The sequence below is a fragment of the Talpa occidentalis genome, unplaced genomic scaffold (assembly GCF_014898055.3).
Source record: "Talpa occidentalis isolate TD23 unplaced genomic scaffold, MPIMG_talOcc4v2.1 talOcc4.9, whole genome shotgun sequence".
In the NCBI taxonomy this organism is placed as follows: Eukaryota; Metazoa; Chordata; class Mammalia; order Eulipotyphla; family Talpidae; genus Talpa; species Talpa occidentalis.
Window position 1 is genome coordinate 97,879,439 of NW_023605305.1, and position 17,727 is coordinate 97,897,165.

Sequence of the window (17,727 nt, forward strand, 5' to 3'; positions counted from 1 at the left end):
ATCAAGGGATTAACATCCCCTAAGTGTCCTTTTTCTTGTACCATGTGTATATGTCATCTATTTCTATTTATTTTTATCTATTTATTTTTAATGTGATTTTGTAACATGTGCAGGAAAGTCATATCTTTTGTGAAACATTGCTACCTTATGCTTTTACAGTAGTGAGGAGGGAAAAAACTACAAACCCATGCTAATTGGTAGATAGCTAAGCAAAATGTTGTAACAGTGAGTTAAATGGAGCAGTCCTTGTATATTTTCTTACAATTTATTTAACTGATGCCTGTTTTTCCGTGTGTATGTGTGTTGTTTAGAAAATAAGATATAGTCATTTGTTATATTTTAGGTATTATTTAATCAGTTTTACGTTGTTCAAGGTTTTAGTATCTTCCAAGGAAACTAAAACATCAGGCAGTCTGACCCCAACAAGCTATTTGGAATTTCTTACCTTTTTTTAAAATTTGGAATTTCTTTTCTTTTTCTTTTTTTTTTTTTTTTTAACTGAACATTCAGTAGTCCCAGAGTCTAGGTATTCTCATGAGTTTGTAAGGCTATTTTCAGTTAATTATTGTGAATAGGCCATTAAATGGACTTTTAAAGAAAGAAATGCTGGTGAAAAGGTAATTCAAAGGTATACATATATCAGTTTGTAGGGAGTAGGGTCTTTTTGGCGATTGCTGTTGATTAAAGAGCAATTTGCTCTTCCTTTAAAATTTGGTCTCTCTGTCCAAGTGCCTAAATATCCTTCTGTTATAGTTCTAACTTCTGAAAAATCTCTGAAACTAAAATAAATTTGTTCATATATGCATTTAAAATTGGATTCAGATAGAGCTATGTATTTTTATTTTTTCAAAAATCACATTAAAACTTATTTAAAAACCTAATGTTAGCAAAACCCTAATATGTAATATTCCATTAATAAGGCTAAGAAATTACGGTCATAAACCAAATAACTCATCAGATGTGCACACATTTGAAAGCTATCTACCAAGAAACACTGTAATAATTATTCATTAACATCTAAGAAATATTTCTAAGAAATCTTAAACTACATAGATTTTTTTTTTAATGTGTCACTGAATGCCATACACCAAAATAAAGATGAAAAACATACACTTAAAAAAAGCAGTGCTTAACATGTTCAACATAAGTCAGAAATTTTTGGCCAAAAGAAAAAAAAATCTTGTACTAATTTATTACTTCGTGTCCTCATTTTATTTCTGTTTTAACATCTAAGGAACTAGTTGGAACATGTCTCCTTCTCCATGTGTGCATTGTTAGAAATTGGTGTTGAGTTCTTTGGGTTTTTGAACTATTCCTATGCTATACTGCGGTTGTTGAATTTTAAAAATATTAATCTCACAAAATCTTTTAAAATACCTTGTTTAGAAAAGTTGCTGGAATTGAAGTAGAACTGTTCTTTTTTAAATTTTTTTCTAGTGAGTGAAATATTAACTTCTGAATTACAGATTAACCTGAAGCAAATACCTTAACAGGGTTTATTTAACATGAATCTTTTAAAAATGTTTGAATGAATGCATTTTTATAGGGAATTATTTTTTGTCTTCTGAGCAAAGGAAGTAATGTTTGGTGGTAATTGGTACTTTGGAGAGATTATGTTCACAGACGTGATAATAAACATTAGAGAAAATATCTTATATCAGTTCATGTTGATATCAGTTCAGCATTTTCAAATGGAATAAATAGGTTTATTACTATAGGACTAAAATGAGGAATTAAATAGGATTAAAATTGTAAATTCCTATTCCTTTCAGTAGTTACTGTGAAGTTATTCATGGAGTGATTATAAATGAAATTAACAATGTATTATTGTTATAGATATAGGAAAGTAGTATTTGCAAAGAACTTTGCGTAGTACCTGGCATATAATTGAATGTTTAGTATGTATTAGCTTCTATTTTCAAGTCTAGCTTAAGTTCTAAAACTGATTGTAGTGGATTGGACAGATTATACTAGAAAGGTTGGCCCTAGAAAATACGATCTTTTTAAGGACCATTGTGAGAACTAGAAGGGATTTTTATCAAGCTCACACAGAAATTTAGGGGCAGAGCTGGAACCAAAACGGAAGTAATCATTTTCATAATGGTCCAAATTATTTTAACTATTCTTTGTTACTATGAGGAAAAGGGAACGGATAAGAGAAGACTTTTGAAGTTGGTTAAAAAATTAGAGGGAAATATGGTCTCAACTTTATACTCGTGATCTCAGTCTTGTACTTACTGAAGATACAATCTCTAGTAAGATTGAGAGTGAGAGGATAAAGGGCTAATGTCTGGTGGATTTTTAGGGAACTTTGGAAGATAAACTAGGAAATTACGAATGTTGGATAACACAATGTTTGTGAAATGAAACTCTCAGTGCTTTACAAATCCAGGTGAAAGCATAGCCAAAATGTAAAGTTTAATTTATTCAAGACTGGTTTTGGAAAACATTGAAAGGTTAATAACAAGTGAGCCAAAACAGGCTACATACTAAAGTCAAGTCAAGGAAGGATAGGGAAATAGTCACCTTAAAGGCCAAAAGTGGGTTCAGTGATTCAGTAGGAGTCGTATCAAGAAGACCATAGACTGAATTCAGGAAAGGAGATGTAAATGTTAGAAATGAATGGGAAATAAGATAGAGAAAAGAAATTCCAAAGATGTAACAAGAGAGTTTGCTAAAGTGGATTGATGTAAATTTTAAGAAATTGTGAAACCAGAGTGTTTAGCAGATCAAAGGATGATGACAGGAACTGAGAGAGAATATAAAGTCAAGTGCTCAAGTCCTTATGTAATGAGAAAAAATGTCCCAGTGACCTGATGGCTCTTCAGATGAGAGATGATTTCATGACATTCACATCAAAAACTGTCCTAATTGATGGTAGTAGAACAGCAGTCTGAAAGTAACATTGGGTGGTGGGGCACAGTGATGAATAAAACATCCTTTTTTTCTTCCCTTTGGGGAAGGGTTTAGGAAGATAAAAATTACTTAAGAGGACTATAAGTTTTATTAGGACAAAGCAAGCTTTTAATTAAAAACCTTCTCTAAAGGAAATGGTGAAATATGTTGTTAATGATAGAAAAGAATGGATTCCAGGGGGCAAAATGGGAATTGAAGGAAATGTTGGTGGAAGAGGAGGTATGGATTGTTTGAGGAAAGAATAGCTATTGTCACTCTTATCAAGAGTGATTATTTTATTTGAAAATCAGGAAATAAAATGTAGAAACTTCTCCTCCTACCTTGTACTTTCCAAATTAGAATGGATCTCAAAGTTCCACCGCCAGCCCTCCAATTAGAGGTATATATATAAACAGTGAAAAGAAGTAACACCAAAAGAAATCACATAACTGACTTTAAATAGAAGTTTTAGAATGGGAAATAAAGGGGATAAAATACGCTGTATCCTAAAGGTCATAAACTATCAGTGAAGGGGAACCTAGGGAGATAGGACTAAATGTAATTACAGGAACCTGGAACCCTCAGAAATGAGATGCTAACTAAGGAAATCTGAAAAAAGTTTGGATTTTAGTTTAATACCAATATTGACTAATTGCCTACTGTATTAATTAATTCAAGATGTTAATAATGGGGGACAGATGTTAATGAGGGATGATTACATAGGAAGTCTGGAAAACTTTAATCTTTCTGTAAATCTAAAAATACTGAGGGCCTCACTGGTGGTGCAGGGGGTTAAGACACAACCTGTGAAGCTATCCGCAGCCACTGCAGCACATGAGTTCAATCCCTGGCCAGGGAGCTAGCTACCCACATGGCATAGCAGACCTCTCCTGACTAGCCTGCTGCTCCCCTCAGCAGAGTATTTTAGTGAATGTGTCTGTTCTATTCCGCCACTCTCTCTCTCTCACCCCCCACCACCTCTGGCCTATACCCCAGTTCTTACATACATAAATAAATCTTTTTTTAATTACATTTTTTTTTTAATACAAGCACTGGGTACAGTCAGAAGCGTGGGAGAGTGAGAGAATTCACCATAGCGGGGAACAGAACAGGCAGACTGATGAAATAAACTGCTGAGGGGAGCAGCGGGCACAGCAGGAGAGGTTTGCGTGCCATGTGGGGGACCCTCACCGGGAATCGAACCGGCGCTGCAGAGGCTGCAGGCAGCTTTCCTTCCGGTGGCCGGGAATCGAAACCAGCACTCAACCACTGTGCCACCAGAGGAGGCCCATATACATAAATAAATCTTAAAAAATAAAAATAAAAATACTGATTACAAATCAGATAAAATTTGTAAATGACTTAAAATACTTTAATTCTAAGGTGAAATGGGCAAAGTTAAGGTTGCCTAAGTGCATCAGCAAAAGGGAAGGGAAGTAGATTTATATCACTTGATCTCTCTGGAGTTTGGATCTTTATCATGTATATCATTGTGTGTCCCATTAGTTTCAGTGGAAAAAAAGGATTAGTGAATAGTGTTAGAACGTGAGAAATACACAAAATTGCTAATCACTCAATGTCTGGTCAACTGGGGGAGATTATGCTGCATCAAAAAGATCCCTTTGTCACCTTCCTTTTCTTTAGCATATGCAGTTTAGAAGTTCTTTGACATTCTTTTATCCTTATAACAATCCTGGACATAGAACAGACATTTTTACCCCCCATTATCAATGTGCATAAATAGTACTGTTTTTCAGAATGTAATTTTAAAGGTGTAAATCATTAAAATTACTGTTATTTCTCCAGCTAAAAATCCATTGGAGCCAATGTGTATAAAATGTTTTATATACTTTATACAAAGGGAAGTTGGTATATTGTCTCACCTTTTAGCTAGGTGTTAACGTTAATATGAAAAATACAATATAGAATTCTTTTTCAGAATTCCGTGTCATGGTGTAAATGGTGAATCTTGAAATATTTCATAACTTTTTATATTTTTATTGTAGCAGACATTTAGATTAAGCCTAAAAGAGTTCTTGCCTGATTGACAGTAATTTTTCAGAGAAAATTATACTGAGGAAAATTGTGGAATCTATCTATCCTTAGAGACTTTAAAAATCCATTAAAAACTCAGACCATTCCAGTGATTTAGAACTAAATAAGGATAGCTTAAGCAGTTTTCCTAAGTTTATCGGCCCTGGGGGAGGAAATAGGGGAAGAGAAATACTTATAGGTGGCATTAAAGGACAATGACTGCCTCTCATTTTTGAAAGTTCTGTTGCACCACCCTCCAGGCTGCCTGAAATGAGGACTCATTTGACAGTAGAATAGACCACCTGACTGGACACAGTGGCCCAGAATGGTCAGACAGTAACAACAGTGGAGGCTTCCTCATAGGTTACTTTTCATTTTTTGGTAAGCTTTCTGTTACTTCCTTACTTAGAAGGAAATAAATTGCATTTATTTTGAACATACATTCTTTCTTACTAGAAAATAAGTAGTTATTTTTACTAAAGATGACCTTATTTGTTAAAATATAGCTTTCTCAGGCATTTTTAAAAGTCTCTGTTCTGTCACACTTAGAAAAGAACTTCAGCTTTGACTTTTAATTCTTAATTACTGTTTTAAATTTCTTTAAATTTGTTAATTTTTTTCTCATTGACCATTTTTTTCCATGATAAGGTATGGTATTTTAAATAATATGTCATCAGGGTATCTCAAAATCAAAACCCAGATTTCAAAATATTTTTTTAAATGATAAAATATCTTGAAAAATATTTTTTGAAAAATACTTCTTCACTTAAATTTTTGGCCTTTTTTTATTAGCTTGTTTAATTGTATAATGGCATAATGGACATGTAGTTTAGAGGAAACCATTTTTTGCAAAAAAGAAATATTTTGTTAAGACTATCATGTTTAGACAGATCAAATTTATGTATTTCATGAATTAGTAACTTTTCTTGAAATGGTAACAGGGAAAGACTAATAATAGGTCTGACTTAGGACTATTTTGGAAGTATCAGTAGTTTTTTAATCTCAGTCTGAAAGAAAAAGAATGTGTGAATGTGTGTTCTTATGTTTTAGAAGTTTCTTGGTTTTCATTACTGATGTATTAAATTATCAATTGCTATAACCCAAATAAAAACTCTCTGTGGTTTTTAGTAATTTTCAAGAGTATAAAGGGTTCCTGAGACCAAAATGTTTGACACCTTCAGTGTATGATTTAAATTCAAGACAATTATAGATAAGTAGGATATACACAGTATTTTGATAAACAGAAGATAGTTGTAAGACTCAAGGGAAGTACTGAGAAAAGCCAAGGGTTAGGAGATTTTTAAGAGTTTGATTTTGGTAAATATAGTAAGTAAGCTCTTCAGTTAAGTTTTTCTGACTTAGTGGACCCTGAGAATTACTCATTGCCTATTAGAATTGAAAATAAAACCAGAAATTAAACTGGTTTAATTTTTTATTGTAGAAAAAGAACAAGTTAGATGTCTTAGATGGATTTTTTTAAGTCTTCCTTATTAATAAAAGGGAATTTGAGGGTTGATACTGAACTTTTTCTTCATGCCATGAATTGCAGCTGGTGTATATGTGTTTGGGGCCATCAGTGGACCCTATTAAAGACCAACATACTCAACAGAATTTTTAGTTTTTCTAGTAAAAGGTGACCAATTAGAGACATAGGAGCAGTAGAATGATTTAATGTTGTAATGTCAACATCTGAAATTTCTGCCACTGTTGAATAATTATGTTATTGTTAACTTTAGTTGCCTGGTATGTTCATTTAGCCAAAAGCTATCTGAAAATACCAACAATGTTTAAAGAGGAGGGCAAGGAGTCTCTAAGAGTAGTAACGCATAGAATTACTGTGGCACATGCCTAAGAATTAGGAATGTATTGTATCTTTATACTTGACAAAAGCAAGCAAATCAAATTATTCATTGAATTAGAATGTTAAATAGAAATAGTCTATGAAGCACTGTAACTGTGCTAACATGGAGAAGTAAATTTCTATTTTAAAATTAGATCCTTATTTCTGGGATTTACTGTAAACAAACTGTACGTGAGTGAAACTAAGATTGACCGTGAATTAGTAATTGTTAAATCAGTGTGACAGATATATGGGATTTCATTATTCAGCCTACTTTTGTACGTATTGCAAATTTTTCCAAAACAAAAAGTGAAATCTAAACAAATGAAGAAATAAGAGAAAGGGGATCATAAAAGATGGTTATCACCAAGGTGCTGAAATAAACTCAAGACAGTGCAAGATTGTAAATGAGAAACTGATGGAATTCTCAAAGAGAAGGGATAAAAGGAACTTGGAGGGGGAGATTCTGTAAGTCAGAAACTTAAAGAGGTTAAGAACTGTTAATCTTAACTTCAAACTGCCAGTGAAAAGTCATAGTAGTTTCTATATAAAGTAAAAAGATCAGAAACTTGGCTGAAAGAATAAGATAACTGAAATCAAAGGTAAGAAGAGCACATCCTTAGGACATACACAAGAAGGCTGGAAAGAGAAAAGAAGAAATAAAACATGAACATTATGGGACGACAGTGCTAAGGGCCAGTTCTATCCAGGTATGTCATGAATTAACTTTGTTTAGATTGGATGTCTGTTTCCTTTATCACAGGAAGGAGAAAAAGAGCATTTAATTCATTATTTTAGGCAACTGATACTGAATAAGCTGGTATGTAAGAACTTAAGGGATGGTAATTGAAAAGTAGATTAAAAAATGTTGAGACTAAAAGGAATTTCAAGAATGAATGACTTAAATATCTTAATGTTGATATAACAGGAGGACTGGAAAGTAGAAGAAGGAAGTGTTAAAATTGATAGGCAAAGGATGAGAAAATATTGAAAGTATGTGTTATAAAGACATTCTTTATACTGGGATGTTTGCAAAACTTGTGTTCATTATTATTTGGAATTAAATATTTTAATATTTTCTCTAGATAATTTGAGTAAGTTAAATGATATTCAAGGTGATTGTCTCTAGGAACCAAAAGACTTACGATACATGAATTGTATTGATTTTAAGTGTGAGTTTATGAACAACGTCACATGCATGTGTGTGTGTATAATATATGATAATATATAAAATGTGTGAGTTACTATTATGTTGAAGATAAATTTTAGATCTGTATCTCAGTATAAACTAAGAAAGTGAGTATTTCAAGTCTCTGACTTGAAAATATATTTATACTTTGTTTGCTTTTCATAGGAAATGGGCTGTTATATTTAATTTTTTAAGATAATACAGGTATGTACCTTAGTTTTAATAATGATTCATTCAAACCAGTTATTTTTCTCTAACTGTATGTATCAGCAACCCCTTTGCTAAATGTAATAAAAATTGACTTTCAGGAACCATTTGGAATGGTCAATCCTCAGCCGTGCCGCCATCGTGCTTAAATTGGTTTTTGTAAACGACTTGTGTGTGTTTCGTAAAATATGCTTTATTTTAAAATTAGGGCTTCCTGTTGCAGCTGTTCCAGGAGCTCTGAGTCCTTTGGCTATTCCAAATGCTGCTGCAGCAGCTGCTGCAGCTGCTGCTGGCCGAGTGGGTATGCCTGGAGTCTCAGCTGGTGGCAATACAGTCCTGTTGGTTAGCAATTTAAATGAAGAGGTTAGTAATTTTCTAATTTTTATTCTCTAACTCCATTTCATTTGTGAAAGTTTTTCATGTTTATTTCATTTTGCACTTGCCTTTCTTTTTATGTACATTCATTAGTCAAAGTATTTTCTGTATGTTCCTACTTCTGAATAAAGTCTATGTACTTGTTTAGGTAACAATACTTTATTTCCTTAGATGGTCATATTTCTCTCTCTATATATATATTTTTTTTTAACCTAACTACCTATTTTTCCTAAGAAAAATATGGTGAAGTACTGTAGTTTGGCTTTTTATCTTTTTGTTGTTATCAAAGGCAACTGTGAACCAATTTGCAGATTTAACTGTAAAACAGTTTTGCTCTTTGCCTTTCTAATTATTTGCTTATTCATTTCATGCTTATGTGTCATTGCATTTTTTTAAATCTTATTTTATGTGAACTACTCTAATACATTTTTCTTTGAAGGTTCTTCCAATGATCTTGACGAGGCACTCTTCCAGCCTTTCTTAGTAATTTTTTCTTTGCAGTTATTAGTCATTGTCGTCTAAAAATATTTTTCACTTTATTCCCTCCCCCCCTTCTTGTTAAAGAAAATTTATTGCTGAGTTATTTTCTTTAGTTGTACATTTTATGTCTGGTATATTTTATTTTGATTGCTATGAAAGCTGGTATGAAATGTGGGAAGCTCAATGTATCAGTTTATGGTGTCTAATTTGAATATTTGTTTCATTTTAATTGGCCTTTGTTAATATGAACATAAAGCTTATTTTATCATTTAATACTATTGTCATTCACAGTTCTGCATGCTAAAATGTTTGAATCAGAGTGCCCTTGTTTTTATTTTAAGACTTTTGCCTGCATTTCATAACCAGCCATGCTTATGCAGTTAAAGTTCAAAGTTTAAAATTCCTATGCATGCTTTCCTTCCCTATGTTGAGATGAAATGCTGTAATTTACTCTTTGATATAGATGTACTTTACCCATATTTGTCTTGGATGACTACATTTTACTCAGTTTTTCTTGTACAGTACATAAACCAACCATTTTCTGACCAAATTCCTGCATTTCCTATGTACTGACCTATATTTTATTTTTTTTTTGTTCCCCGATTCCTTATTTTTTTCTTCTGCATTGCTGTTACCCTTCCCCATTTCATCCTTTTCCCTGTGTGTTCACCTCCCCTTTCCTTGTCTTTTCCCAAATGCCCATTCCCTTCCCTGTCTTACCTTTATTTTCCTTGTCCTTGTCTTCATTCCCTGTCTCCATTCCCTATGTTCATGCTTCTGTGCTTGAACAAATGTTCCTCGGACCAACTTGCCCCAATTAACCGCCTTGAACCATGATCCATGACCACCTCACCATTCTGCGGGAACCACCCTTCGTTATGGATGATCTGTTCATCTCCGCTCTTCCTCGACTCTTCTCTCTTCTTGTCTTACGCTGCTTGCTCTTCTCTCCTTCTAAAGATGGTTACGCCCCAAAGTCTGTTTACCCTCTTCGGTATGTTATTGTTAGCACTATACTTTTATTATTGATTTGATTTTTGTTTCACTTTAATTCTTATTTGTAGCTAGCACTTTGGCTTAAAGTTGAATAGTAAATCTTTTGCTATTTTTCTTTGCTATTTAAAACTCTCCATAGACACAAAATTTATTTTAATGCATGCTGATTTATTTTGCATGGTCTTTAATTTAATATCATTCACATAGCTTTGAGGGTTTATCAAAAATTATTCTTTTCAAAATTCACTGTTCAAAATCTTGATCTCCTTTATTCATTTGTGAGAATGAGGAGTTTGAATGAGTGATCATGTTGATGTCTGAATGTTTCATTAATATGTCAGAAAGATAATCTTTAACTGACTTGCCCGTAAAATTAATTCCATTTTTGGATTACCTCTCTGTGGCTCCAAAAAAGGTGTTTATGGAGATGTGCAGCGTGTGAAGATTTTGTACAATAAGAAAGACAGTGCTCTAATACAGATGGCCGATGGAAACCAGTCGCAACTTGGTAAGATTAAATTATGTAATATCTATACATTCTACGATCGTCAACTATATAATGTAAATCTGTGAATAAGCAAACCTCTTTATGTCAGGTATAAATCTCTTTTTAATAGCCAGAGCTTACAATGTCATATGTTTATGTGTCAATGTGAATAGTTATAGATGATGAACATTTTTCTGCTACCTTCTTTATAATTTTCCACAGTCTAGTGGAAAAAAGTTTTGGCTCTCAATGCAATATTAATTTCACATAAGAATTATGGCATTTAAAGATTCTTGGTATTTTCTGTTTCTGGTCACACTCTAAGTGATAGAAATTAAACTAGTCATATAGTCCTTGAAATCCTGATTAATTTTAAAAAGTTATGTGGAAAATGTAATTTAGAGCTACCAGGTTCTTACAAAATGAAAAACCTGTGCTGAAAACATTATTGTTTTTGGAATCTTAAAATATATTGTAGTCAAGTTATACTTATTACTTAAATGATTAAAATTTGTAGTTTTGACTTCCTAGACAATATCAAATCACAAATCTAGATTACAGCTATGTATTCACTATGTGATTGATTGAATGTAAATATCAATATGTTCGAGTTCTATTTATGGAAATTCAGGGATGATATACTTTTATAATTTTGAAGTTTGCCCTTTTTGATGAGATGATGACTGGACCTTTTGGCCTTTGGTGTTAGATGTAGTTCGGTAACTCAAGTGTAGAAAACTTTATTGGTCAATAGAGAGAACCCATCTTTAAAGCAAGACATGTAAAAGTGCTAATCATGTTAACATATGCTTAGAATTTTTCTTCTTCTGCTTGGGTGCACTTTAATACTCTAGTGGGGTAGTTATAAGTAGTATTTTACAGTGTCCCATGCTTTAGTAAAAAAGTCTATGAGAATAGTTCTTACTTTCTCATCCCCCTGTGAGGTGTGGGTAGCATTAGTCTCCTATAAGTAAGAGATACACAGTTATTATGGTTGAGAAGTACCTGAGATAGAATTTAAGACTCTTGGATATTGTTTTATGTAGGTTTATTTTAAATTAATAATTTTTATTTTCATTATACTTGGTTAGTTACAAAATGTTACTGAGTCCCTGCACAAGAGATTTGTTTTTTTCACAGTTTTGGTGGGGACTTCCTTCCTGGCTTGCAGATGACTGCCTGTTTCCTTAGATGACTTTTCTTCTAGATCTCTGATGTCTCTTCCTTTTAAAAGGAAACCAGTCTTATTAGCTAGGGCCTCATCCCTATGAATGTACTTAACCATGATCACCTCCTTAACAAAAGGCTCTATAGCCAAAGTCATGGGGGAGAAGGGGAAGGATTAGGGCTTCAATATAGGAATTTTGGTTGAACACATAATTTTGGACAATCTTTCCACTAAAGCTTTGACTTAGAGGCATTAGTTCTATTTATGTCTCGTTGCTATGGTAGATTGTGCTTTATGGTCTTGCAATATCAATAAACACATCTCAAAACCCACATAAAACTAGAATGTGCTATTGAAAAAATAAGACTTAATATGCTTTGTTTCTGGGCTCTGTTCTCATTCTTCTTGGTTTTGATTGTATTTAGAAATACAGTTGACTCTTGAACAACGTAGGGGCTAGGGGCACGACTGTCTCCCCACCTCAGTTAAATCCCTGTCTCACTTTTGACTTAAAAACAACTGATTAACACAATTTGTATGTTATGTGTATTATGTAGTGTATTACAATAAAGCTAGGAAAAATACATTGACAGTACTACATTTGTTGATAAGATAAATATGCATAAAAGTGAACCCATATTGTTCAAGGGTCAACTGTACTGTTTTACCATATAGGCAGATATTTTGATGTTTAGGAGAAAGGATTGGCAAGAAATATTGAGATACTAGTGTTAAGCCAATTAGATATCTAAAACAAAACATGAATGTTTTGCAAATATTAGCAGCCATATTAAATCATTTCAAACCAGAGCTTTAAAACTTACAAACATTAAGTTATTTCTTTAGTAAATTCCTACCATTTTAGAAGTATAGCTCTTCAAAGATTAAAAATAAATTCTACCTATAACTCTAGAGTTATATTTAGTATATATTGGCTTTCATTTCAACTAGAGAGAAGCATTGCTGTCCTCATAAAAGAGATTTCAAGAGACATTTCCTCCTAAAACAAAGGAAAGGAGGAGAAAAGAGCAAATTATATGAGAAAAACAGAAAACAAATTGAAAAATTGTAGAAGGCGAGATGCAAAAAAAAAAAAAGCAAGATGCATTAGTAATAATCATAAAGGGAGTAAATTCATCCATTAAATGAACAATTTAAAAAAAGCTGCCTATCCGCTATTTACAATAGTGTTGGATGGGGAAGGGTTGAAAGTAAAGAAGTAATAAAAATGATATATGGGGCAAATAGTAACCAAAAGAAAACATAATTATAGTTCACCAGGAAGTCACAAGCTTTATGTATGTTTGTGGCTAATTAAAATGGCCCGAAAATATATAAAACAGAATTATAGATTGAACTGAGCAAATTCACCATCATAGCAGGGGATTTCAACCCACCTTTCTGAATTATGTTTCAGATAGACAAAAGAAATGATACAGCACAATTATCTAAACAGAATTATAAATATATAGTTAATTTATATAACAGTTATGCAGGGAACATATTTTTGTAACTACATGTGTCAGTGTTACGGAATGTAAATGGCAAAGTTCATGCAGACTGCATTCTCTGACTTGCACGACTAATGAATTCTGAAAAATATTTGAAACTAAAAAATGTACTGTATAAATAAGATGTGTGGTACAGTGAAAAGTGGTGTTTTGATAGAAGGCTTTAACTTTAAGAATAATGATTTAAACCCAAGGAATGGAAATGATAAAGATTAGAAAGCTACATGTTGGGTCCTTTGAAAAGACTAAAAATAGACAAATGGATGTCCGTGTTCATTTTTAAGAAATGAGAGGGGCAACACAAGTATCTTTAGTGACAAAGGGGACAACTTGCTAGAGCTCTTATTCCCATTACATAAGCTGCAAACATCTGTAAATCTTAGCTTTCATTCCTTAACATCTTCAGCGGGGAAAGAAAACAATTATATTCAGAAAAAAAAAAAAATGCCATTTTCACTGTGCAACATTGACTTTTCTGCCATTGATTACTTTATTTATGCCATATTTATTTTTAACTTAAAAATCCCATTTCAGATCTCTTTGTCAACAATTAGCTGACTTAGATAGACCCTTTCTCATTACTTTTTCCTGGGATAGCTGTTGGGTTTTTTGCTTTAGTTTATAATCCGATTCTCTGTTACTCCTCAGCTTTATACAGTTACCATGCCTAGAACTTTTTATTGTTTTCTTACTCTGTCACTATCTCTTTGTCCAGTCTTTTTATAACTTTTCAAAGGTTTACTATGACAGCTTTCTTATGACAACCTTACTTTATACTTTTTCCCCAAAACTCATTTTCTAGAACATTTTGTGAGTTGGTAGCATTTTAAACAAGCAAAATAGAATTACGGAACTTTTAAGATATTTTAAAACTCAGAAAAGTTTTATTATAGAGAGATACGTACCACCACTATGGTTAAGTGAGTTTATTTTACAGGTATAAATTCATAAACATATGTGAAGTGCAATATAAAGTTAGAGAAAATTCAAGCCTGAGAGATTTTTTTTCTGTTAGCCTCAGTTAGAAATTTAACAAAAAAATTTTTAATCTGTAGTAGCACTACAATAAGATAATCAGGAAGAGTAAATTGTTACAAATTAAGGAGGAGATATGTGAAAAAGTATTTTGATTATTTTATAAATTGTACTTTAATACTTCTACAGCATTTTCCTTTTTTGTATGACAGGATGCATGGACTTAATAAATTGTGGTTAACTCCTGTCAGAGTATCTAGTATACTAATGAATTAAAAATACTTTTAGAGTACGGATTTTGTTCTCATGTCCCCGCTCTTCTCCACATTGCTTTTACCTCTCGAATACCTTTAATACTTTGATTTGGCCTTCAATTTAGCTAAAATATATGGTAGTAGCCACTGTAATGTTCTGTTTAGGCACCGTGCTGTGTGCTGGGATGGTTCCAGTCTTTGTGTAGCTTACAGTCTGAAGGAGGATATGGATATTAAAATAATGATACATTTAAAAAGACGTATACTGCGTGGGAATATTTGAACCTTTCAAGAGTATATGGAGAGGCCTTCCTGAGGAAGTAACAGATAAGGAGATGAATTGTTATTAAATAGAACATCAAGCACACAGGGCTAAAGATAAGAACTAGGACTTGATTAAAGAAAATTTTTGTATAGCTGGAACATAAAGTATAAGAAGTACTGTACTAAAGTACTGTTTTGTGAGATCTAAATGGTTCTTACTACTTGATTTCCAGCACTAACATAGTGGTACTGTACATTATTCATAGATAATCTATTCGAAGAATAAGTTTAAACTTTATTCTTAAGGGTTTTAAGCAGGTATAATGATCAATTTTGTACTTTACAGAGGTCTTCCAGCTGCAGTGTATAGAATTGAAAATAGAAAAATTCACTGGGAAGACAAATTAGAAGATTGTTAGCCACATAAAAAGTGGCAATCCTACATGAATAGATGAATTTGAGAGAGTTAGGAAGAGTATCATGACTCGTGAAAAAGGAGAAATGTTATCAATAACTTAAGTTCTTTCTTGAACACCTTAAGTATATGAAAATAGCAGAATTGTTAAGAGATTCATAATCTGGATTTTTTTTTTTGCCACATAGCATGTCTTCCAATGCAAATAAAAATACAGGACTCTATTCTAAAACTTTGTTGCTTTGAACTTTGTTCATACTGTTTTTTAATAAGCATTCTTTCTTTTCGTAGCCATGAACCACCTTAATGGACAGAAAATGTATGGAAAAATTATTCGTGTTACTCTATCTAAACATCAGACTGTACAACTACCTCGAGAGGGACTTGATGATCAAGGGCTAACAAAAGATTTTGGTAATTCCCCATTGCATCGTTTTAAGAAACCTGGATCCAAAAATTTTCAAAACATTTTTCCTCCTTCTGCTACCCTTCACCTATCCAATATCCCGTAAGTATTAAAACTGGAGATTAAGGATATACACACTTTAGGAATAAAATATAAAATGTATTAATCTTGACTCTCTTTTCCCCCATTTAATTTTCCTAGTCCTTCAGTAGCAGAAGAAGATCTACGAACATTATTTGCTAACACTGGGGGCACTGTGAAAGCATTTAAGTTTTTTCAGTAAGCAAGCTTTCTTGTCTTTAAATTAGTGACTTGATAGAAGTAAAAGTTTTCTTCAAATAGTTCTTACTCTTTTGTTTTTTAGAAACTTTAGAAATGAGAAAAATTATTTAAGCCCTTCCTGGTTTTTATGAAGTATCTAATTTCATAATTTTGTTTCAGAAGAGATCACAAAATGGCTCTTCTTCAGATGGCAACAGTGGAAGAAGCTATCCAGGCCTTGATTGATCTTCATAATTATAATCTTGGTGAAAACCATCATCTGAGAGTGTCTTTCTCCAAGTCAACAATTTAAATGGGAGATGAAGATTGGGGGTGAATCACATTGTTTGGTGTCATCACCTATTGACTGTTCAGAAAAGTGGGGACCAGAGTTTGATTTTTTTTGTTGTTGTTTCCTTTTTTTTATTTTCATGCTGTTATCATTCCTTGGTTAGAAAATGAAATGGCATATGTAAAGGCAGAGTTACTGCTATATTTCATCTATTCTATAGAGAAGCCATTTTTATTGTCTGTTTAAAATTTCAGTTTAATTTTACTTTTTTTCAACTTAGTTGACATACGTGCCTTAAAAAGGAAAACTAGTGTTGCTATTGTGCATTTACTAGAAAAAAGGAATTGGTTGTCTAGGGCACATTGTTATATGGGAATTACAATATGTTTAGGCAGGGGTGTGTAAAAAGGTTAAGTTTTGTTTCTCCTGCTTGGAACTTATTTTCAATTATTGGCTTGTCATTTCTTTCTATTAATCAAATAAGATACATGATACTGAAAGAATAAAGCAGCATTTTTAGTTTATACTATCTTAGGCTTTATTGCTTTAAAAAGACATTGGCCTTTTGTATTTCACAATTCTGGTCTAGATTCAGTTATGAATGTAGGCATTAGTTAAAATTAACAAGATGCAGCGTATTACTTTCTTAATGCAACAAAGTGATTTCTGTAAGTTTGAGCCCTATGTGGAAAGCATTGTGGAATCTTAACCTTTTTGTACACACTCTTGTGGGACGTATCATATAAATGTCAGCACTAAGTAATGTCTTGTTTGTGGCTGAATATTTTTCGTAGATGTTTTTGAAGTTGACATGACTTACGTGCATTTAAATATATATTGCCATCCTTAGTTTGTAATTAAGATTTGGAAATATGGTTGTGGATTTCTGAGCATGTGCAGACTGGTCTAGCTAGTTCAGGAACTGGTGCATGTATTTTTCAAAGATAAAGAAAGTGTACTGCGAAAATTTGCAGGAAGATTAATTTTGTGGCAGTTTTCTAAAACTGACAACCAGGTGGGACCAAAGTTTATGTGCCTTTAGTCTTAATTTACCTTGCATTGTAATATTCAGTTTTAATAAATCTTCAAAAATATTTTGTATTTAGGTATAGATCTGACTTTAATAAAAACATGGCTCAGAATCTACAGGTCAAATTAATTTGAATAGTTCTTGTCAATATGAATTGTTGATTCTGTTTAAATGACCAATACTTTTTGAAATTGATGTACTTAGTTTCAAGATTCATAGATTCTGTTATCTATGTAGACAGAATGGTCATGTATATTTTCTATTAGTTGAGTTTTTACATCTTTAGAAATGTAAAATTCAGTATAGTTTGAAAGCGGCACAATTAAAAATTAATTTTCTAACAAAGTTGGGAGGTTTGATGGTTGTTTAATTTCATTTTGTGTGTACTCTGCTTACCTCTGTAGCATGCTCAATAAACACTTCTGTAGCTCTGTATTCACCTTTTCTGTCTTTCTCTGCTGCCTTTTCTCTCTTCTCTTCTTTGTTTTCACTCCACTGTGCTTCTAAATTCATGTTTATTCTCTGCCAGGGTGGGAAAGGAATAATAATTCTATGACTTTATACCATAAATAAATCTAGATGCTGTGAAAATATACCAGCTTTTTTTTTTTTTTTTTAATTTAAAAGATGGTAACTGCTTTTAAGGAG

The 17,727-nt window shown here is 32.5% G+C and overlaps 1 protein-coding gene across 4 annotated transcripts in view; it reads left to right on the forward strand.

The window, feature by feature from the left end:
- Nucleotides 1-17,424, forward strand: part of PTBP2 (polypyrimidine tract binding protein 2) — a 78,458-nt gene extending 61,034 nt beyond the window's left edge. The window contains exons 9-14 of one of the 4 annotated variants that reach the window (XM_037500515.2): nucleotides 8,374-8,528; nucleotides 9,981-10,014; nucleotides 10,432-10,524; nucleotides 15,382-15,598; nucleotides 15,698-15,775; nucleotides 15,938-17,424. In XM_037500515.2, the coding sequence (XP_037356412.1) occupies nucleotides 8,374-8,528; nucleotides 9,981-10,014; nucleotides 10,432-10,524; nucleotides 15,382-15,598; nucleotides 15,698-15,775; nucleotides 15,938-16,070 (710 nt within the window). In that variant the 3' untranslated portion in view covers nucleotides 16,071-17,424. The remainder of the gene's footprint in view (nucleotides 1-8,373; nucleotides 8,529-9,980; nucleotides 10,015-10,431; nucleotides 10,525-15,381; nucleotides 15,599-15,697; nucleotides 15,776-15,937) is intronic. The other 3 variants (XM_037500516.2, XM_037500517.2, XM_037500518.2) reach the window with 3 other exon arrangements.
- The last annotated feature ends 303 nt before the right edge of the window (nucleotides 17,425-17,727 follow it).